At 44.3% G+C, this 15,964-nt stretch overlaps 1 protein-coding gene and 1 long non-coding RNA gene across 2 annotated transcripts in view; both read right to left on the bottom strand.

The window, feature by feature from the left end:
* Positions 1-456: 456 nt before the first annotated feature.
* LOC310838048 (uncharacterized protein) lies at positions 457-9,672 on the bottom strand. The gene is made up of 2 exons (XM_083725430.1): positions 9,095-9,672; positions 457-686 (listed from the first exon to the last, which is right to left on the bottom strand). Exon 1 carries the CDS (start codon positions 9,614-9,616, stop codon positions 9,146-9,148), a length of 471 nt encoding a protein of 156 aa, XP_083581556.1. The 5' UTR covers positions 9,617-9,672; the 3' UTR covers positions 457-686; positions 9,095-9,145.
* LOC310838105 overlaps positions 457-15,964 on the bottom strand; it is a 17,869-nt gene continuing 2,361 nt past the window's right edge. The window contains exon 2 of the long non-coding RNA XR_014560671.1: positions 457-1,575. This is a non-coding gene — a long non-coding RNA (uncharacterized lncRNA). The remainder of the gene's footprint in view (positions 1,576-15,964) is intronic.

Genomic DNA, 15,964 nt, shown 5'->3' with positions numbered 1-15,964 from the left:
AGTAAATGCTTCCGTTTTCGAACACGCCTCGAAAGTCAAACAGCTTCCGCTGAGGTACTACTGTATTTTTCTCAATTTTCTCAGTAAATTTGCAGACCGCCCTTTGTGCCTCAGTTTTTGAACATTCCAGTCTTCCAGAACATTCCGGTCTTCCAGAACGGATTACGTTCAAAAACCAAGGCACCGCTGTATATTGTGGTATTTATTTTATTTTCAGTATTGTGAGTTGCATTGTTTTATGTCTTAAATTTAGAATCCAATTTAATTTCTGTAAATCTTACCTTCCCCACATTTTTACAATATCACTTGGATATTTTTTTTAATAAGTCATCTGATTGTTATTAAGTATCACACAGTGGATACATTTGTTAATCAGCATTTTATATAACTACATTTGTAGCCATCACCCGAACCAAAGCTCAGTTCCGGAGAATAGAAGACACAATTACACTTGAAAACCGCTAAAATTCTGATTTATTGGAAGAAGTGAATAAACCTACTAAAATCCTGCTTTACTGGAATTGTGGTTCTTTTCTTTTCTTTCGTGTCTTTTCCATAGCAATTCTCTTCATTTGGTGTCCGATGAGATGTCTAAAGTGGTAAATGACAGGATTTCTTGGACTTATGAAGGCAGCAATATATTTTTTAAAGTCTCTTGGGTATTATATGGATCTTCTCAGGGCAACCTTTGCTCCTCTCTTTTCTTGCCGCCGCTGGAGAAGAAAAGGGATTCTTCTCTAAGTGGTGGTGATGGCGGTGGGCTGTTCAGCCATGTGCTTGGTCAACTCCTTCTCCATGGCCTCCTTCAAGGCAGTTTGGACATTGTTGCAGCTGACGAGGGCCTGGGCCTGCTCCGCTTTCTGCCTCAAGGCCTCTACTTGGGTCGCCACGTGACTGTATAAGTCTGCCAACAAGGTCTTCATCAGATTCCTGGCCTTGGCCTCCATGCGCACCTTGGGCATCTGTCGCAGAATTTTGGCGGCAAAGAGCTTTGAGGAACAGATCTTTCTTGGCTGCCCACTGCTCCCTGACTTAGCGGCTGAGGTCCTCTTGGCTTGACGCTTCAAATGAGGCTGCTGCTTCTTATATTTTCGAGCCTGGAGCTTCTTCCAATTCCATCTTGCTTGTTGGTGCTTCTTGTTGACGTTCTTTCTCTTTGGAACCCTGGCTTTCTTTTTGCCTTGCTGTTTGGCTGCCATTGTTCTGTTCTCCTTAAGCTCCGGCCTTCAAATGTCACCATATTTTTGTCAGCATGGGCATTTATAGGCAGTAGCATGGCAATGAAGGTGCCCCTGGCTTCACTGTAGCTGAGGAACCATTGTTACCCTGAACAGGACTATGACCTACCCTTACTATGATCTAGTTGTGAGTTTTGACAGTGGCTTCTGGCAGATATTAACTACACCTCACACTTCTAATTATACCACAGAAATCAGTTTTCAACTAAAAAAAAAAAATCAGCCAGGTTTCATCATCCCATGCATGTTTTGTGGGAATAAACATATATGCCATTAGCCCCAAAACTGATTTATCATCACAAGCTGAGTTTCTGCACCAAAACAGTGTGTGTGTAATCTGAATAAAGACTACGATCCTGAGATAGTCCTTCTGCTCATCGCTGTCAACTTTTCCCTTTTCTTGCGAGGAATCCTATTCGGAATAAGGGAATTTCTCTTTTAAAAAAGGGAAAAGTTGACAGCTGTGCTTCTGCTCCCTACTTTGCCACTGTTGGTGGTAGAATACAGAACAGGCAGATCTCTGGACAGAAGCCAACTTTCCCAACAGCCTGTATTGCAGTGCCTTTAAAAGATTCTTTGTGTGCATCAATTTGCAAGTGCTTCCTGGTTGCTGAAGGCCAACTTTCACCAACTCTCTCCAGGTAGCCCCAGGTTGGCAAAGTTTGCTGGGCGCAAATCCTCTTAAAGCTGCAGCAGAACCATTTGAAAAGTAGACATTAAGCAACTCTTAATGTTTTCAAAGGAGCTCAAACTGAACTACCACCAACATGCTGGAAGGAAAGTGTTATGTACTGAAGTTCTCAGCCTGGCCACCAGGAGTATCGTGTACATAGTTTTCACTCAGGTCCACGTCAGTTACTTTAGGCGGGAAACCCTGAGTTGTTGTTGCTACAATGTTGACAGCCGGCTGCCTATAAAAGCAGGCCGGCTGAGCTGTTTGCTGTTCAGTTCTGTTCCAGCTTACAAATCAAGAGCTGCTTTGGAGAAATCGCTGTGTCGTCTGCTAGTCTACCCACTATTTAACAGAAAGCTCTTTTGGACAGATCTTCTAGAAATGTCACCCCTTCCATATTCCATTCCTTTAAAAAAAAAAAGCAAACCAACTACGGTATATTATTTCTGTTTGCCAAAGTCAGAGCAGCCCTAAACCTTGAGAAACATTTCCAGGAACCAGCATTAGTTTTGAAAAGGTAAAGCATTGTGGATTTTGGTTGCTCTGGGTTTTATCTGGCAGTCACCCACACTGGCAGCTGATAAAGGCACTTAAGTATGATAAATGTGATTATTATGTATGGTTTTAAGTGCAATTAAGCTACACAGGTTATTAATGACAGAGCTCATTCTGGAACAGGTGCGTAGTCTTTCAAGACACTTCTACACAGGACTGATTATCTTAAAAGTTGCAAATTCATCAGGGCTTTGGGCTGTGCTTTCCAGTCAAACAAGATGAGCAGGAGCATTTTAATAATTTGTGTGGGAAAATGAGTATTCAGTCGGGTCCTTGTGCTGATTGCTTCTAAAACTACGTGTTTATATTCCAGCATCATCTAGGCTGTAACAGGGGTCTTCTCAGATCTGCAGGTGGCCACTGACTAGAACAAAGGCCCAAATGACATCATAAAGATTTGATTATTACACATTCTTCAAAATTCCAAAGATGAGCTTGAGTGACGCAAAGCAGTTAGAAAGTTAAATCTTAACTCCTGAATGTGGCCAGCTTTATAGCCATTTAAAAAAGAAATTAAACCTTCATTTTTTGTGTATTCTCTGAATAGCCACTTAGCCATTTTTTTTGTTTTGTATAGCACCTCCTACATGACTAGCAGCGATCTGAAAGGCCAGCAGCAGCTAATAGTGGGTGGCATTTAATTAAGTTTTACTCTGACCCACTGCAATTAATGAATCTTAGTCATGGTTCAAGTGGGTCTACTGAGTAAAAATTAGTTGAATGCTACCCATTGGCTTTCTCCGAATTCTCCTTTTGTGAGGGGACAGGATTGTTAAGGTTTTCACACATCAGATCTGCACAATTTTCAAGGCATTTCTTGAACTTCCATTTATTCCTGCTTCGTATGACGACCCTGACACCTTTGTACATTTCAGTATTTTGTATAACTAGGTTTGCAGTCAGTAACCAGCAAGACGCAATGTCCTAGATTAAAAACCACACACACACACTTCAGTGAATAAGGCTGCTAAAAATCCTGATTTATTGGAAGAACAATATATGGTGTTTCTTTTCTTTCAGAAACCAGCTCACAAACAATTCTCTCATATATTTTGATTTATGTTCTTCCTCAATGAACTCTGCTGATGGCGATGGAAAAATCTCTTGGGCATGTGTAGTCTGTAGTCCAAATTTAGCTTCCTTTCCCATGGTCTTTCACGACATCCCCATAAATGGAACAATTGTTTCAAGCAATGAAGATTGTTGAGGTGAAGCTGGTATCTTAGATTACAGGATTTCTTAAGACACATTCAGGCAGCAAAGTCTTTTAAAGTTTCTCAAGTTTTAAGGATCTTTTTTCAGGGCAGTGTTTGGTCCTCTCCCTTCTTGGCCCTGTTGGAGAAGGGGAGGGGTGTTTCTCTAAGCACATTCGTTCCTGAGGGGCTCGGACGTGTGGTTCACCAACTCCCTTACTACAGCCTCCTTCAAGGCCGTTTGGACATCAGTGCAGCTGATGGTAGCAGATGGGCTCTTCTGGCTCAAGCGATCTATTTCTGTTGCCACATGGTTGTACACATCTGTTAGCAGGTTTTTAACCATGCCCTTGGCTTTGACCTCAATGTATGTCTTTAGCACCTCTCGCACCATCTTGGAGGTAAACAGCTTAGGGGAACAGATTCTCACCACCTTACTGCTCACAGTATTTCTGGCAAGTGGCTCCTTGACCCCATACTCAAGGCAAGATGGGAACTTTCTCTGTTTACGGTCCTGGAGTTTGTTTTTCCTGATGTGCTGATATTTCTTCTGAAGCTTCTTTCTCTTCAAAGCCCCAGCCTTCCTTTTCGCTTGTTGTTTTGCAGCCATTTTTCTGCTCTGTTCTGTTGACTTCTGTTCTGAAGCTTTGAGCCCCTGCCTTCAAATGTCACCGCACCTTTGCCAACGTGGTCAGTTATAGACAACAGTATGCAAATGAAGGAGCTACATAGAGGGTGCTGATTGGCTCTCTCTGCCTGCACAGTAGCCAGGTAACCATTGTTATGCTGAATATGACTATGACCTACTACTGAATATGACTATGACCTGCTGCTATCCAGTTATGAGGTCAGACACTGCCACTGTTTGTTGACTTTCTGAAGAGCATGATGGCATCTGGCCCTTCAGGTGTTGCTGTCGCAATCAATCCTGGCTAATTTTGAGAAAATAAATATGTGTACTTTCCATCTACCTTAAACCAGGCTTCTTGTTGTTGTTGTTTAGTCGTTTAGTCGTGTCCGACTCTTCGTGACCCCATGGACCAGAGCACGCCAGGCACTCCTGTCTTCCACTGCCTCCCGCAGTTTGGTCAGACTCATGCTGGTAGCTTCGAGAACACTATTCAACCATCTAAACCAGGCTACCATGCCCAAAATGTGATTTCTTCTCTACATCAAAACTGGCTTTGAAACCAGGCTTTCTCCCTGTTGAGAAAATTTCATAAATTCCTAGCTGATTCTGTCAGCTAGGAATTCCCTACCAGTCCGGACTACTGTGCCTCTAACCACTGCTTTAATTTTGGCAGAGGATCACCTTTATCCCATGAAAGGTTTTCCCTGCCGACTACTGTGAGAAGAGTGCTTGTAGGCTCATGAACAAGATTCTGGTTGAAAAGTGGGCAACCCTTATTATTAATCTGAGACATTGGAGCACTTATAACGTAAAGTTCTGAGATGTGGGATCCCATGTGAAATTTGTAAAGTCCCCTGGAAACAGTGGTACAGAAATTCAACAATAAATAGGTCAACAATAATAAAGTATTTTTTTTAATTAGTAGTAGCAGTAATTTAGACTGCCCTTCACCCCGCAGGGCAGTGTACAAATGACAAAAAAACTAAATACAGTGGTACCTCAATTTTCGAACGTAATCCGTTCCAGAAGACTGTTCGAGTTCCAAAACGTTCGAAAACCGAGACTCAGCAGCCAACAGCTAGGTCTCCAGATCTTGCACTCAGCAGAAGACGTGTAGCATGTTCGACTTCCGAGGCTTATTCGAAAACCAAAGCATTTACTTCCAGGTTTTCAGTGTTTGAAAACTGAAACATTCGACTTCCTAGATGTTCAAAAACCAAGGTACCACTGTATAAATGTTAATTAAAATTAAACATTCAAACAGTTTAGCAGCAGCACAGCACAGAAATAAGCACGCCAGACTTCACACTCTTCCCCAAATGCCTGTGTGAAAAGATAATCTGTCACTGAAAGGCCCGGATCTGGGAGGCGGTGGGGACACACGTACACTGGGCAGCAGGATAGGAGGGCAACAAACAAAAAAACTCAGGGAGTGGTGTGAAAACTTCAAGTGGATGTGGAGCAAGAGAGCCCAGTATGGCGGGGTTCTGCAGCCAGCATGGCTCCACCACTGGGCTATGGAGCTGAGTTTGGCCTGGTTCAATGGCAGCTGCAGAAAACAAGCCAGTGGTTGCTCACCTGTTGCATTCAGCACCTGTGCAGGCACACCTTGGTACAATTAACTGATGCATTGATTCAGTCCAGATTTTCTGAATACAGTGGTACCTCGGGTTACAGACGCTTCAGATTACAGACACTTCAGGTTACAGACTCCGCTTACCCAGAAATATTACCTTGGGTTAAGAGCTTTGTTTCAGGATGAGAACAGAAATCGCGCGGTGGTGGCGCAGCATTAGCGGGAGGCCCCATTAGCTAAAGTGGTACCTCAGGTTAAGAACGGACCTCCAGAACGAATTACCGTATTTTTCGCTCTATAACACGCACCAGACCATAACACGCACGTAGTTTTTAGAGGAGGAAAACAAGAAAAAAAATATTCTAAACAAAATAGTGGATATATGATTTTTGTGGTTCATGCTGTGGCCACAGACATGTGATCTGACAGTGAGTTTGGAGTAGCCCAATGCAAAAATCCTGAGGATCCATGTGGATCCATGCTTTGTAACCACGGAGGAGGGAAGGAAGGGGAACCATGGATCCTCTGCTCACAACTGCAGCAGATCCCCCCCGCCACACGCAGGCATTCGCTCCATAACACGCACAGACATTTCCCCTTACTTTCTAGGAGGAAAAAAGTGAGTGTTATGGTGCAAAAAATACGGTAAGCTCTTAACCCGAGGTACCACTGTATGTGTGAAAGTGTTGGCATGGTGCTATAGATCCTCTTGCAAACCAGTCATACTTCTAACACCAAGACCTTAATGATGTTTCTTCAAAAGTTAAGTCCCGCTCAACTTGAAAGGCACCTCATTTTCCCTTGGATTAATAAAAATTAAAAATCCTTCCAGTAGCACCTCAGAGAGCAACTAAGTTTGTTATTGGAATGAGCTTTCGTGTGCATGCACACTTCTTCAGATATTGCAACTGTTGGAAATTCTCTGTGAGAGAGAGAGAGAGAGAAAAGAATCATTTGTTCCAGAAACAGAGAAGAGCAGAGAAGTTTCAAGAAGCAGCAGAAGGCTGAGACTGTTTTGTCTATGCAAGGATGTTTTCTGTGGGAACTGTTCTTTGGACATGTGCAGTGTGACAGGAAGTACTGATAACAGTGGTTCTGTGTAACTTGTTGTAACTTGTCGTGAGTCTCTTGCTTGTGTCTTGTGGTGAGAGAAGCAGAGCGAGTGTCTTGGACTCTTGTTAGACTCTAAGCATGCCTTGACCACGGCAGTGGTGAATGTCTGTATAAATTTGCTACCAATATGCTCTTATGATATAGGGACACGGGTGGTGCTGTGGGTTAAACCACAGAGCCTAGGACTTGCCAATCAGAAGATCGGTGGTTCGAATCCCCATGACGGGGTGAGCTCCCGTTGCTCGGTCCCTGCTCCTGCCAACCTAGCAGTTCGAAAGCACGTCCAAGTGCAAGTAGATAAATAGGTACCACTCCGGCGGGAAGGTAAACGGCGTTTCCGTCCGCTGCTCTGGTTCACCAGAAGTGGCTTAATCATGCTGGCCACATGACCTGGAAGCTGTACGCCGGCTCCCTCGGCCAGTAAAGCGAGATGAGCGCCACAACCCCAGAGTCGGCCACGACTGGACCCACGTCAGGGGTCCCTTTACGCTTTACCTTTATGCTTTCATGCCTGTCAAGTAAACCTCTACACTTGATTGAATCTTTATGGCATCCATGAGTGTTTATTGCCTGCTGTGTGTACCTTCAACCCCAAAGACGCTTCCAAGGAAGGATCTGCGTTGAGATGTAACTCTGTTGACTATGGATACTGGCACACAGTATCTTCTAAGTAGTGTTACTAGCTTCCCTGCAAAATAGAAAAAAAAAAATCACCTTAATATGGGTCTAAGTTAAAAAAGAGAGAAAAAGGTGGGTCTAAGTCATTATTGCACAAGCTATTCCTGATATGTAGAAGTCCCTTTTTGCCTTTAAAAAAGATGGAGTCCAATGTTTATTTTTAGAACTCATTCTTTTGGAAGCTATTCAAGATCACCCTCTGGAGGACAGTAGTAGCTGTGCTCAGAAATTGTTATCTATAGCACTGCCATTCTTTCAGCACAAACCCATGTTCAAAGCCAAGTCTAGAACACTATAAATGCACTTGGGTTAGTGAACCGTCTGACATAAGGTGAATGTTTGTTATTGTTGTTGTTGCTTAATTTCACTGAATTTGTATCCCAACCTTCAGGATTCAACGCTTCAGGCTTTTGGGGGACGACTACTTTCAACATCTTTTTCAATTCATTGTGAATCATTTCCAAAAAGCCTACTGCATTTTTACAAGTCCACCACATATGAAAATATGACCCTTTGGATTGTTGCATTTCCAACATTTACTTGGTGGCTTTTAAAACAAATAATATTAAGTGATAAGTGAATATCCAACACTAAAATATGGCAAAAAAACAATTCAAGTTCTAACAGGTGCTTCCCCGCAACACAGTACATTAAACTGTAAATATTCAGTAATGTTTTTACTTATTAAACTGCAACAATGAACAGCTGCTCAAAGCAAAGAAAAAGTATACAGTGGTACCTCGAGTTACATATGCTTCAGGTTACATACGCTTCAGGTTACAGACTCCTCTAACCCAGAAATATTACCGCGGGTTAAGAACTTTGCTTCAGCATGAAAACAGAAATCATGCTCCGGGAGTGCAGCAGCAGCAGGAGGCCCCATTAGCTAAAGTGGTGCTTCAGGTTAAGAACAGTTTCAGGTTAAGAACGGACCTCCGGAACAAATTAAGTACTTAACCCGAGGTACCACTGTATTAAGATAGTTTCATTTCTGAAAATTTTACCTTCCCCCCCCCCATTTTTTCAATATCACTTGGATATTTTATTAAAATCTTTCATCTGATTGCTGTTTAGTATGACACAGTGGATATTTTTCCTAAACAGCATTTTATATAACTGGATTTGTACTCATCACCCAAACCCAAGCTCAGTTCCAGAGAAGCAGAAGAAGACACAATTAGACTGGAATAAAGCTGCAAAAATCCTGATTTATTGGAAGAAGTGAAATAAGCTGCTAAAATCCTGCTTTACTGGAATTGTGTTTCTTTTCTTTTTGAAAGCCGCTTCTTTCACGGTTTTTCCCCATAATAGCAATACTCTCCATCCGGTGTCCGATGAGATGTCTAAAGTGGTAAACGACAGGATTTCTTGGACTTATGAAGGCAGCAATATATTTTTTAAGTCTCTTGGGTATTATATGGATCTTCTTAGGGCAACCTTTGGTCCTGTCCCTTCTTGCCACCTCTGGAGAAGGGGAGGGATGGTTCTCTAAGTGCACTCGGTGGGGATGGCAGTGGGCTGTTCAGCCGTGTGCTTGGCCAACTCCCTTTCCATGGCCTCCTTCAAGGCGGCTTGGACTTCGTCGCCACTGATGGGGTTCTGCTCCTCTTGCTGGCTCATGGCCTGTACCTGGGTCGCCACGTGGTTGTACAAGTCCGCCAGCAAGGTCTTCATCAGATTCCTGGCCTTGGCCTCCATGCGCACCTTGGGCAACTGGCGCAAAATTTTGGAGGCAAAGAGCTTTGAGGAACAGATCTTTCGCGGCTGCCCACTGCTCCCTGACTTCGTGCCTGAGGTCCTCTTGACTTGACGCTTCAAATGAGGCTGCTTCTTCTTTTGTTTTCGAGCCTGGAGCCTCTTCTGATTCTTCTGATTCCGTCTAGGTTGTGGGTGCTTCTTGCGCACGTTGTTCTTCTTTGAAACCCTAGCTTTCTTTTTGACTTGCTGTTTAGCTGCCATTGTTTCTTTGTTTCCTCCTTAAGCTCCTGCCTTCAATTTTTTTGTCAGCATGGGCATTTATAGACCATGACATGCAAATGAAGGTGTTATGTGGAGAGTGCTGATTGGGCACCTCTGGCTTCAGTGTAGCCAAGGAACCATTGTTACCCTGAATGTGATTATGACCTATTTCTTGCTATCACACATCTAGGCATAGCTTTTTGTCATCATTTTTTTCACCTCTCAGCGGGTGGGCGCCATGCCTTCCTCACACTGTACTGCTCCTTCTGCCACTGCCAGTTGCCAAGGCGGGAAAGTTTACTTTCTACACCAGGCACCCCCAAACTTGGCCCCCCAGATGTTTTGGGACTACAATTCCCATCATCCCTGACCACTGGTCCTGTTAGCTAGGGATGATGGAAGTTGTGGTCCCAAAACATCTGGAGGGCTGAGTTCGGGGGTGCCTGTTCTACGCCAAGGATCCTCAACCTTTTTCTTGGGAACCACACTTTCAGAATAAAAACTTGTGCCACTGAAGTTTTATCAATTAGAAATACAGTCATATCTCAGGTTGAAGTAGCTTCGAATTGAGCATTTTCGGGTTGCGCTCCGTGGCAACCCGGAAGTAACGGAGTATGTTACTTCTGGGTTTCACCACTCGTGCATACGCAGAAGCTGCGAATCGTGACCCGCGCATGTGGAGATGCACAGACGCAGGTTGCATTCACTTCAGGATACGAACGGGGCTCCGGAACGGATCCCGTTTGCATCCAGAGGTACCACTGTACATAGGGAACGAAAACAAACAACTCCTAGCAATGCTCTACCTCTCTTTCAAATCAGAGCCAGTGAAGACATTGAAGGTCCTGTGTGAGCATCTGGAGGTGGTTGGAGGATGGATGGCAGCTAACAGATTGAGGTTGAATCCTGACAAGACAGAAGTACTGTTTTGGGGGGACAGGAGGCGGGCAGGTGTGGAGGACTCCCTGGTCCTGGATGGGGTAACTGTGCCCCTGAAGAACCAGGTGCACGGCCTGGGAGTCATTTTGGACTCGCAGCTGTCCATGGAGGCGCAGGTCAATTCTGTGTCCAGGGCAGCTGTTTACCAGCTCCATCTGGTACGCAGGCTGAGACCCTATCTGCCCACACAGATTGCCTCACCAGAGTGGTGCATGCTCTAGCTATCTCCCGCTTGGACTGCTGCAATGCGCTCTGAATGGGGCTACCTTTGAAGGTGACCCAGAAACTACAACTAATCCAGAATGCGACAGCTAGACTGGTGACTGGGGGCGGCCGCCGAGACCATATAACACTAGTCTTGGAAGACCTACATTGGCTCCCAGTACTTCTCCAAGCACAATTTGAGTGTTGGTGCTGACCTTTAAAGCCCTAAACGGCCTCGGTCCAATATATCTGAAGGAGCACGTCCACCCCCATCGTTCTCCCCAGACACTGAGGTCCAGTGCTGAGGGCCTTCTGGCAGTTCCCTCACTGCAGGAAGCCACGTTACAGGGAACCAGGCAGAGGGCCTTCTCGGTAGTGGCACCCACCTTGTGGAACACCCTCCCGCCAGATGTCAAAGAGAACAACAACTACCAGAATTTTAGAAGACATCTGAAAGCAGCCCTGTTTAGGGAAGCTTTTAATATTTGATGCATTACTGTATTTTAATATTTTGTTGGACGCCGCCTAAAGTGGCTGGAGAAGCCCAGCCAGATGGGCGGGGTATAAATAATATGTAGTTGTTGTTGTTGTTGTTGTTGTTGTTGTGACATGGAACACAAGTACTTTATAATAGCCACAGGAAATCCAGAAAGTATAAAGCAATGCAACTGCATTGTTCCCAAACTATACATGAATCCTTCCCAAAATATAATTACAAACAAGCCTCTTACGTATGTATACAAACTCAAAGAAAGGTGTGAGCTTGCTTTTGCCGGGTAATCTCATTTATAAATATAATCTGAGACAAACTGTCATTTCCTTATCAACACAAAGAAGCCTTTCTCTTTTCTGATCTTTCGTATTTGTCAGAGTTGAAAATCCCTGTATCACCAGACAAAGGAATTTCCAAAATATGTCACTCAGCATCAGCATCAAACGAATTGTTCACAGTCAAGCCGCTGGTGGGCTTAATCAATATTTCAGCTATTGTATGTGGGGAGTTTTCTGCTGAGCAATCAATTCAGCCACTTGGTAAGATATAAACTGCATCTTTTCTGAGAATTTTACTTGTGTGGGGTTGTTTTTTAAAAGAAGTATGATTCTTGTCATTTCTGCTGCTCCGAAAGCTTTTCAAAATATTGAACAGTCCTGTTTGCCAGATTTCCATGTTTTGACAACAGATGTATTTTCTTCCCATCTGGGGCCACATTGGAATTGGAAAGCATCTCACTACACATCAAACACAGAGGTCGAAGGACATTTCAATCTCCAGTCCATGTGAAACCAAGATTCAGAGCTATCCACACACTGTCGACAAACTTTCTTTTGCTTGGGCCTGCTACTGGTGTCAAATTAAATGGGTCTTCTCTACTCCACTGAAATGTCTGAATGTTTCTTTGATTGTCCTTGAATCTTCCCACCACATTTGCCACACCCTTTGAGAACCATTGTTCTGCACCAGGGGTCCTCAAACTTTTTAAACAGGGGGCCAGTTCACTGACACAGGCATTGAAATGTGAATTTTCAAAGTTATGGTGAAAAATTGAGTATCATGCGTGTGCAATATTTTCTTTCAACGCTGGTTCAGAATATATTTCAGGAATCTGTCCATAAGGGAAGAAATACAGATTTTAGTACAGAGATGGAGAACGTATGCACCTCCAGATGTTGTTGAACTTCCTCTCTTCCTCATCATGCAGGCTGTTTTCAATTATTTTATGCACAAATCACCTTGAGATAGTTCTTTAGAAATGTTCTCCTCTCTTGCCCCTTCTTGACTCCAATTAATATTATTATTTGTTTGCTTTTGAATTATGGTGCTGGAGGAGACTCTTGAGAGTCCCATGGACTACAAGAAGATCAAACCTCTCCATTCTGAAGGAAATCAGCCCTGAGTGCTCACTGGAAGGACAGATCCTGAAGATGAGGCTCCAATACTTTGGCCACCTCATGAGAAGAGAAGACTCCCTGGAAAAGACCCTGATGCTGGGAAAGATGGAGGGCACAAGGAGAAGGGGGCGACAGAGGACGAGATGGTGGGACAGTGTTCTCGAAACTACCAGCATGAGTTTGACCAAAGTGTGGGAGGCAGTGGAAGACAGGGGTGCCTGGCATGCTCTGGTCCATGGGGTCATGAAGAGTCGGACACGACTAAACAACTAAACAACAACAACATGTCAATGAATCCACCTAGTCCTGTAGCTTTGCAGATTATCAAAGATATGAGATTTGCACGTTTTATCTGGTCAGGTACTCCATGTGACCTCATCACTGAAGTGCAGCTGAGGTGCACACCCCCCCCCCCCCGTAAAGCACGATTTTCTCCATCAGTTCACCCCGTGTCTGCCAATGGAACCTCCATGTCAAGCTGCAGTGTAGCTGTTGTGCAGTTTTTTCCTTCCTCCTTTTGGGAATGAAGCAGAACGACAAACACACATACCTGCTCTTTCTCTGGATGTCCAGCAGTACCTGGTTCCAAAGATGGCATATGCTAGGCTGCCACCAAGTTAGAGTATAAATCTTTATGAAAATGCACGAAGGAATTGGCAAGTGTAGTATTACTGTAATACAGTAATAATACTGCGGAAGTCTGGGCTGGAGGAATCCCAAGATGGAATTAAGATTGCTGGAAGAAATATCAACAACCTCAGATATGCAGATGACACAACCTTGATGGCAGAAAGTGAGGAGGAATTAAAGAACCTTTTAATGAGGGTGAAAGAGGAGAGCGCAAAATATGGTCTGAAGCTCAACATCAAAAAAACGAAGATCATGGCCACTGGGCCCATCACCTCCTGGCAAATAGAAGGGGGGGAAATGGACGCAGTGAGAAATTTTACTTTCTTGTGCTCCATGATCACTGCAGATGGTGACAGCAGCCACGAAATTAAAAGATGCCTGCTTCTTGAGAGAAAAGCAATGACAAACCTAGACAGCATCTTAAAAAGCAGAGACATCACCTTGCCAACAAAGGTCCGTATAATTAAAGCTATGGTTTTCCCAGTAGTGATGTATGGAAGTAAGAGCTGGACCATAAAGAAGGTTGATCACTGAAGAATTGATGCTTTTGAATTATGGTGTTGGAGGAGACTCTTGAGAGTCCCATGGACTGCAAGAAGATCAAACCTATCCATTCTGAAGGAAATCAGCCCTGAGTGGTCACTGGAAGGACAGATCGTGAAGCTGAGGCTCCAATACTTTGGCCACCTCATGAGAAGACTCCCTGGAAAAGACCCTGATGCTGGGAAAGATGGAGGGCACAAGGAGAAGGGGACGACAGAGGACGAGATGGCTGGACAGTGTTCTCGAAGCTACCAGCATGAGTTTGACCAAACTACGGGAGGCAGTGGAAGACAGGAGTGCCTGGCGTGCTCTGGTCCACGGGGTCACAAAGAGTCGGACACCACTAAGCGACTAAACAACAATAATACAGTGCTATCTTGGTTTACAGACACTTCAGGTTACAGACGCTTCAGGTTGCGGACTCCGCTAACCCAGAAATAGTACCTCGGATTAAGAACTTTGCTTCAGGATGAGAACAGAAATCGCACGGCGGCGGTGGGAGGCACCATTAACTAAAGCGATGCTTCAGGTTAAGAAAAGTTTCAGGTTAAGACCGGACCTCCAGAACAAATTAAGTTCTTAACCCGAGGTACCACTGTACAGTGGACCAGCCGGATATGAACTAATTTGTTCTGGGGGTCCTTACATACCCCAAAAAGTCTGCAACATGAGGCGCCATTTCTGCGCACGCGGCAAAACCCATAAGTATACACTTCCTGGTTTGTGGCATTCGCAACCCAAAAGTTACGCTACCCAAAGGTAACGTAACCCAAGGGTCCACTGTAATAATAATAATAATAATAATAATAATAATAACAACAACAACAATAATAACAATAATAATAATAATTTATTTCCTTGACATCTGATGGGAAGGCATTCCACAGGGTAGGTGCCACTACCGAGAAGGCCCTCTGCCTGGTTCCCTGTAACCTCACTTCTTGCAGTGAGGGAACTGCCAGAAGGCCCTCGGCGCTGGACCTCAGTGTCCGGGCTGAACGATGGGGGTGGAGACGCTCCTTCATGCAATGTAATGTAATGCAATAGAATGATTAAGTGCAGGACTCACCATGAACACCTCCCTTGTTCTCTTATAATGGCACTGGCGTCCATCTGAGAGGGGCCGGAACTGAGTTCCAGTGAGTTTCAGCTGGGGGGAAGTCTTGGTCATCGGTATGCTGATGACACCCAGTTTTATTTCCTTATCTTTCAATTTTTGCAGGCGGTAGAAAGGGCCGGTGAGCTCTGTTGGCTCACCTGGAGCATCTGTCAGCCAGCTTTGGAGGGCGGGCTCAAAATTCTAGGCACCTAGAAAACTAAGCTATGCAAGGCAAGCACTTTAGGGTGGGCGTGCAAAGGAGGAACCTTTCTTTTCTTTTTAAATCAGTTTTTATTAGTTTTCATACATATATCATACATTATTCAACTTAACCAAACAATTGTTTTGTAAATTCCCCTCTCCCCCTTGGCTTCCCTCCATTTCCATCTCTGGTTTGTTTCTGGTTTCACTTATTGCATTCTGCTGCTTATATATAGTAGTATACAGTGGACGCTCGGGTTGCAAATATGATCTGTGCGGGATGCACGTTCGCAACCTGCAGTGCCGCATCTGCGCACGCGCAGGTTGCAATTCAGTGCTTCTGCGCGTGTGCAAAGCGTGATTTAGTGTTTCTGCGCATGCGCGAGCAGCAAAACCCAGAAGTAACGCATTCCGGTACTTCCGGATTTTGGCGCGTCCGTAACCCGAAAAAACGCAACCTGAAGCGGCTGTAACCCGAGGTATGACTGTATTATCACATTGTTATCTTTCTTGTTCTCTCTAATTACCTTCTAATTGAACTTTAATTAACCTTTTTATTTTTCATAGTTCATGTCTTCAGAAGTAGCAGGGGAAAGGACTCCTGTTGAAAGTTGAAACGAGGCAAGGAATATGTTATGTCTTGAAGTTCTGACCCAGGCCAAAAGGAGTGCCGTGTACGTAGTTTTCACTCAGGTCCACGTCAGTTACTTTAGGCGGGAAACCCTGGGTTGTTGTTGCTACAATGTTGACAGCCGGCTGCCTATAAAAGCAGGCCGGCTGAGCTGTTTGCTGTTCAGTTCTGTTCCAGCTTACAAATAAAGAGCTGCTTTGGAGAAATCACT

Source organism: Podarcis gaigeae, assembly GCF_964106915.1.
Source record: "Podarcis gaigeae genome assembly, chromosome: 2".
Lineage (NCBI taxonomy): Eukaryota > Metazoa > Chordata > Lepidosauria > Squamata > Lacertidae > Podarcis > Podarcis gaigeae.
The sequence above is the reverse complement of the archived record's forward strand: the minus strand, read 5'-3'. Positions and strand labels throughout refer to the sequence as shown.

Bases quoted from the DNA above. Each gene is read 5' to 3' on its own strand.
- LOC310838048 (XM_083725430.1), bottom strand. From the start codon at position 9,616: ATGGCAGCTAAACAGCAAGTCAAAAAGAAAGCTAGGGTTTCAAAGAAG.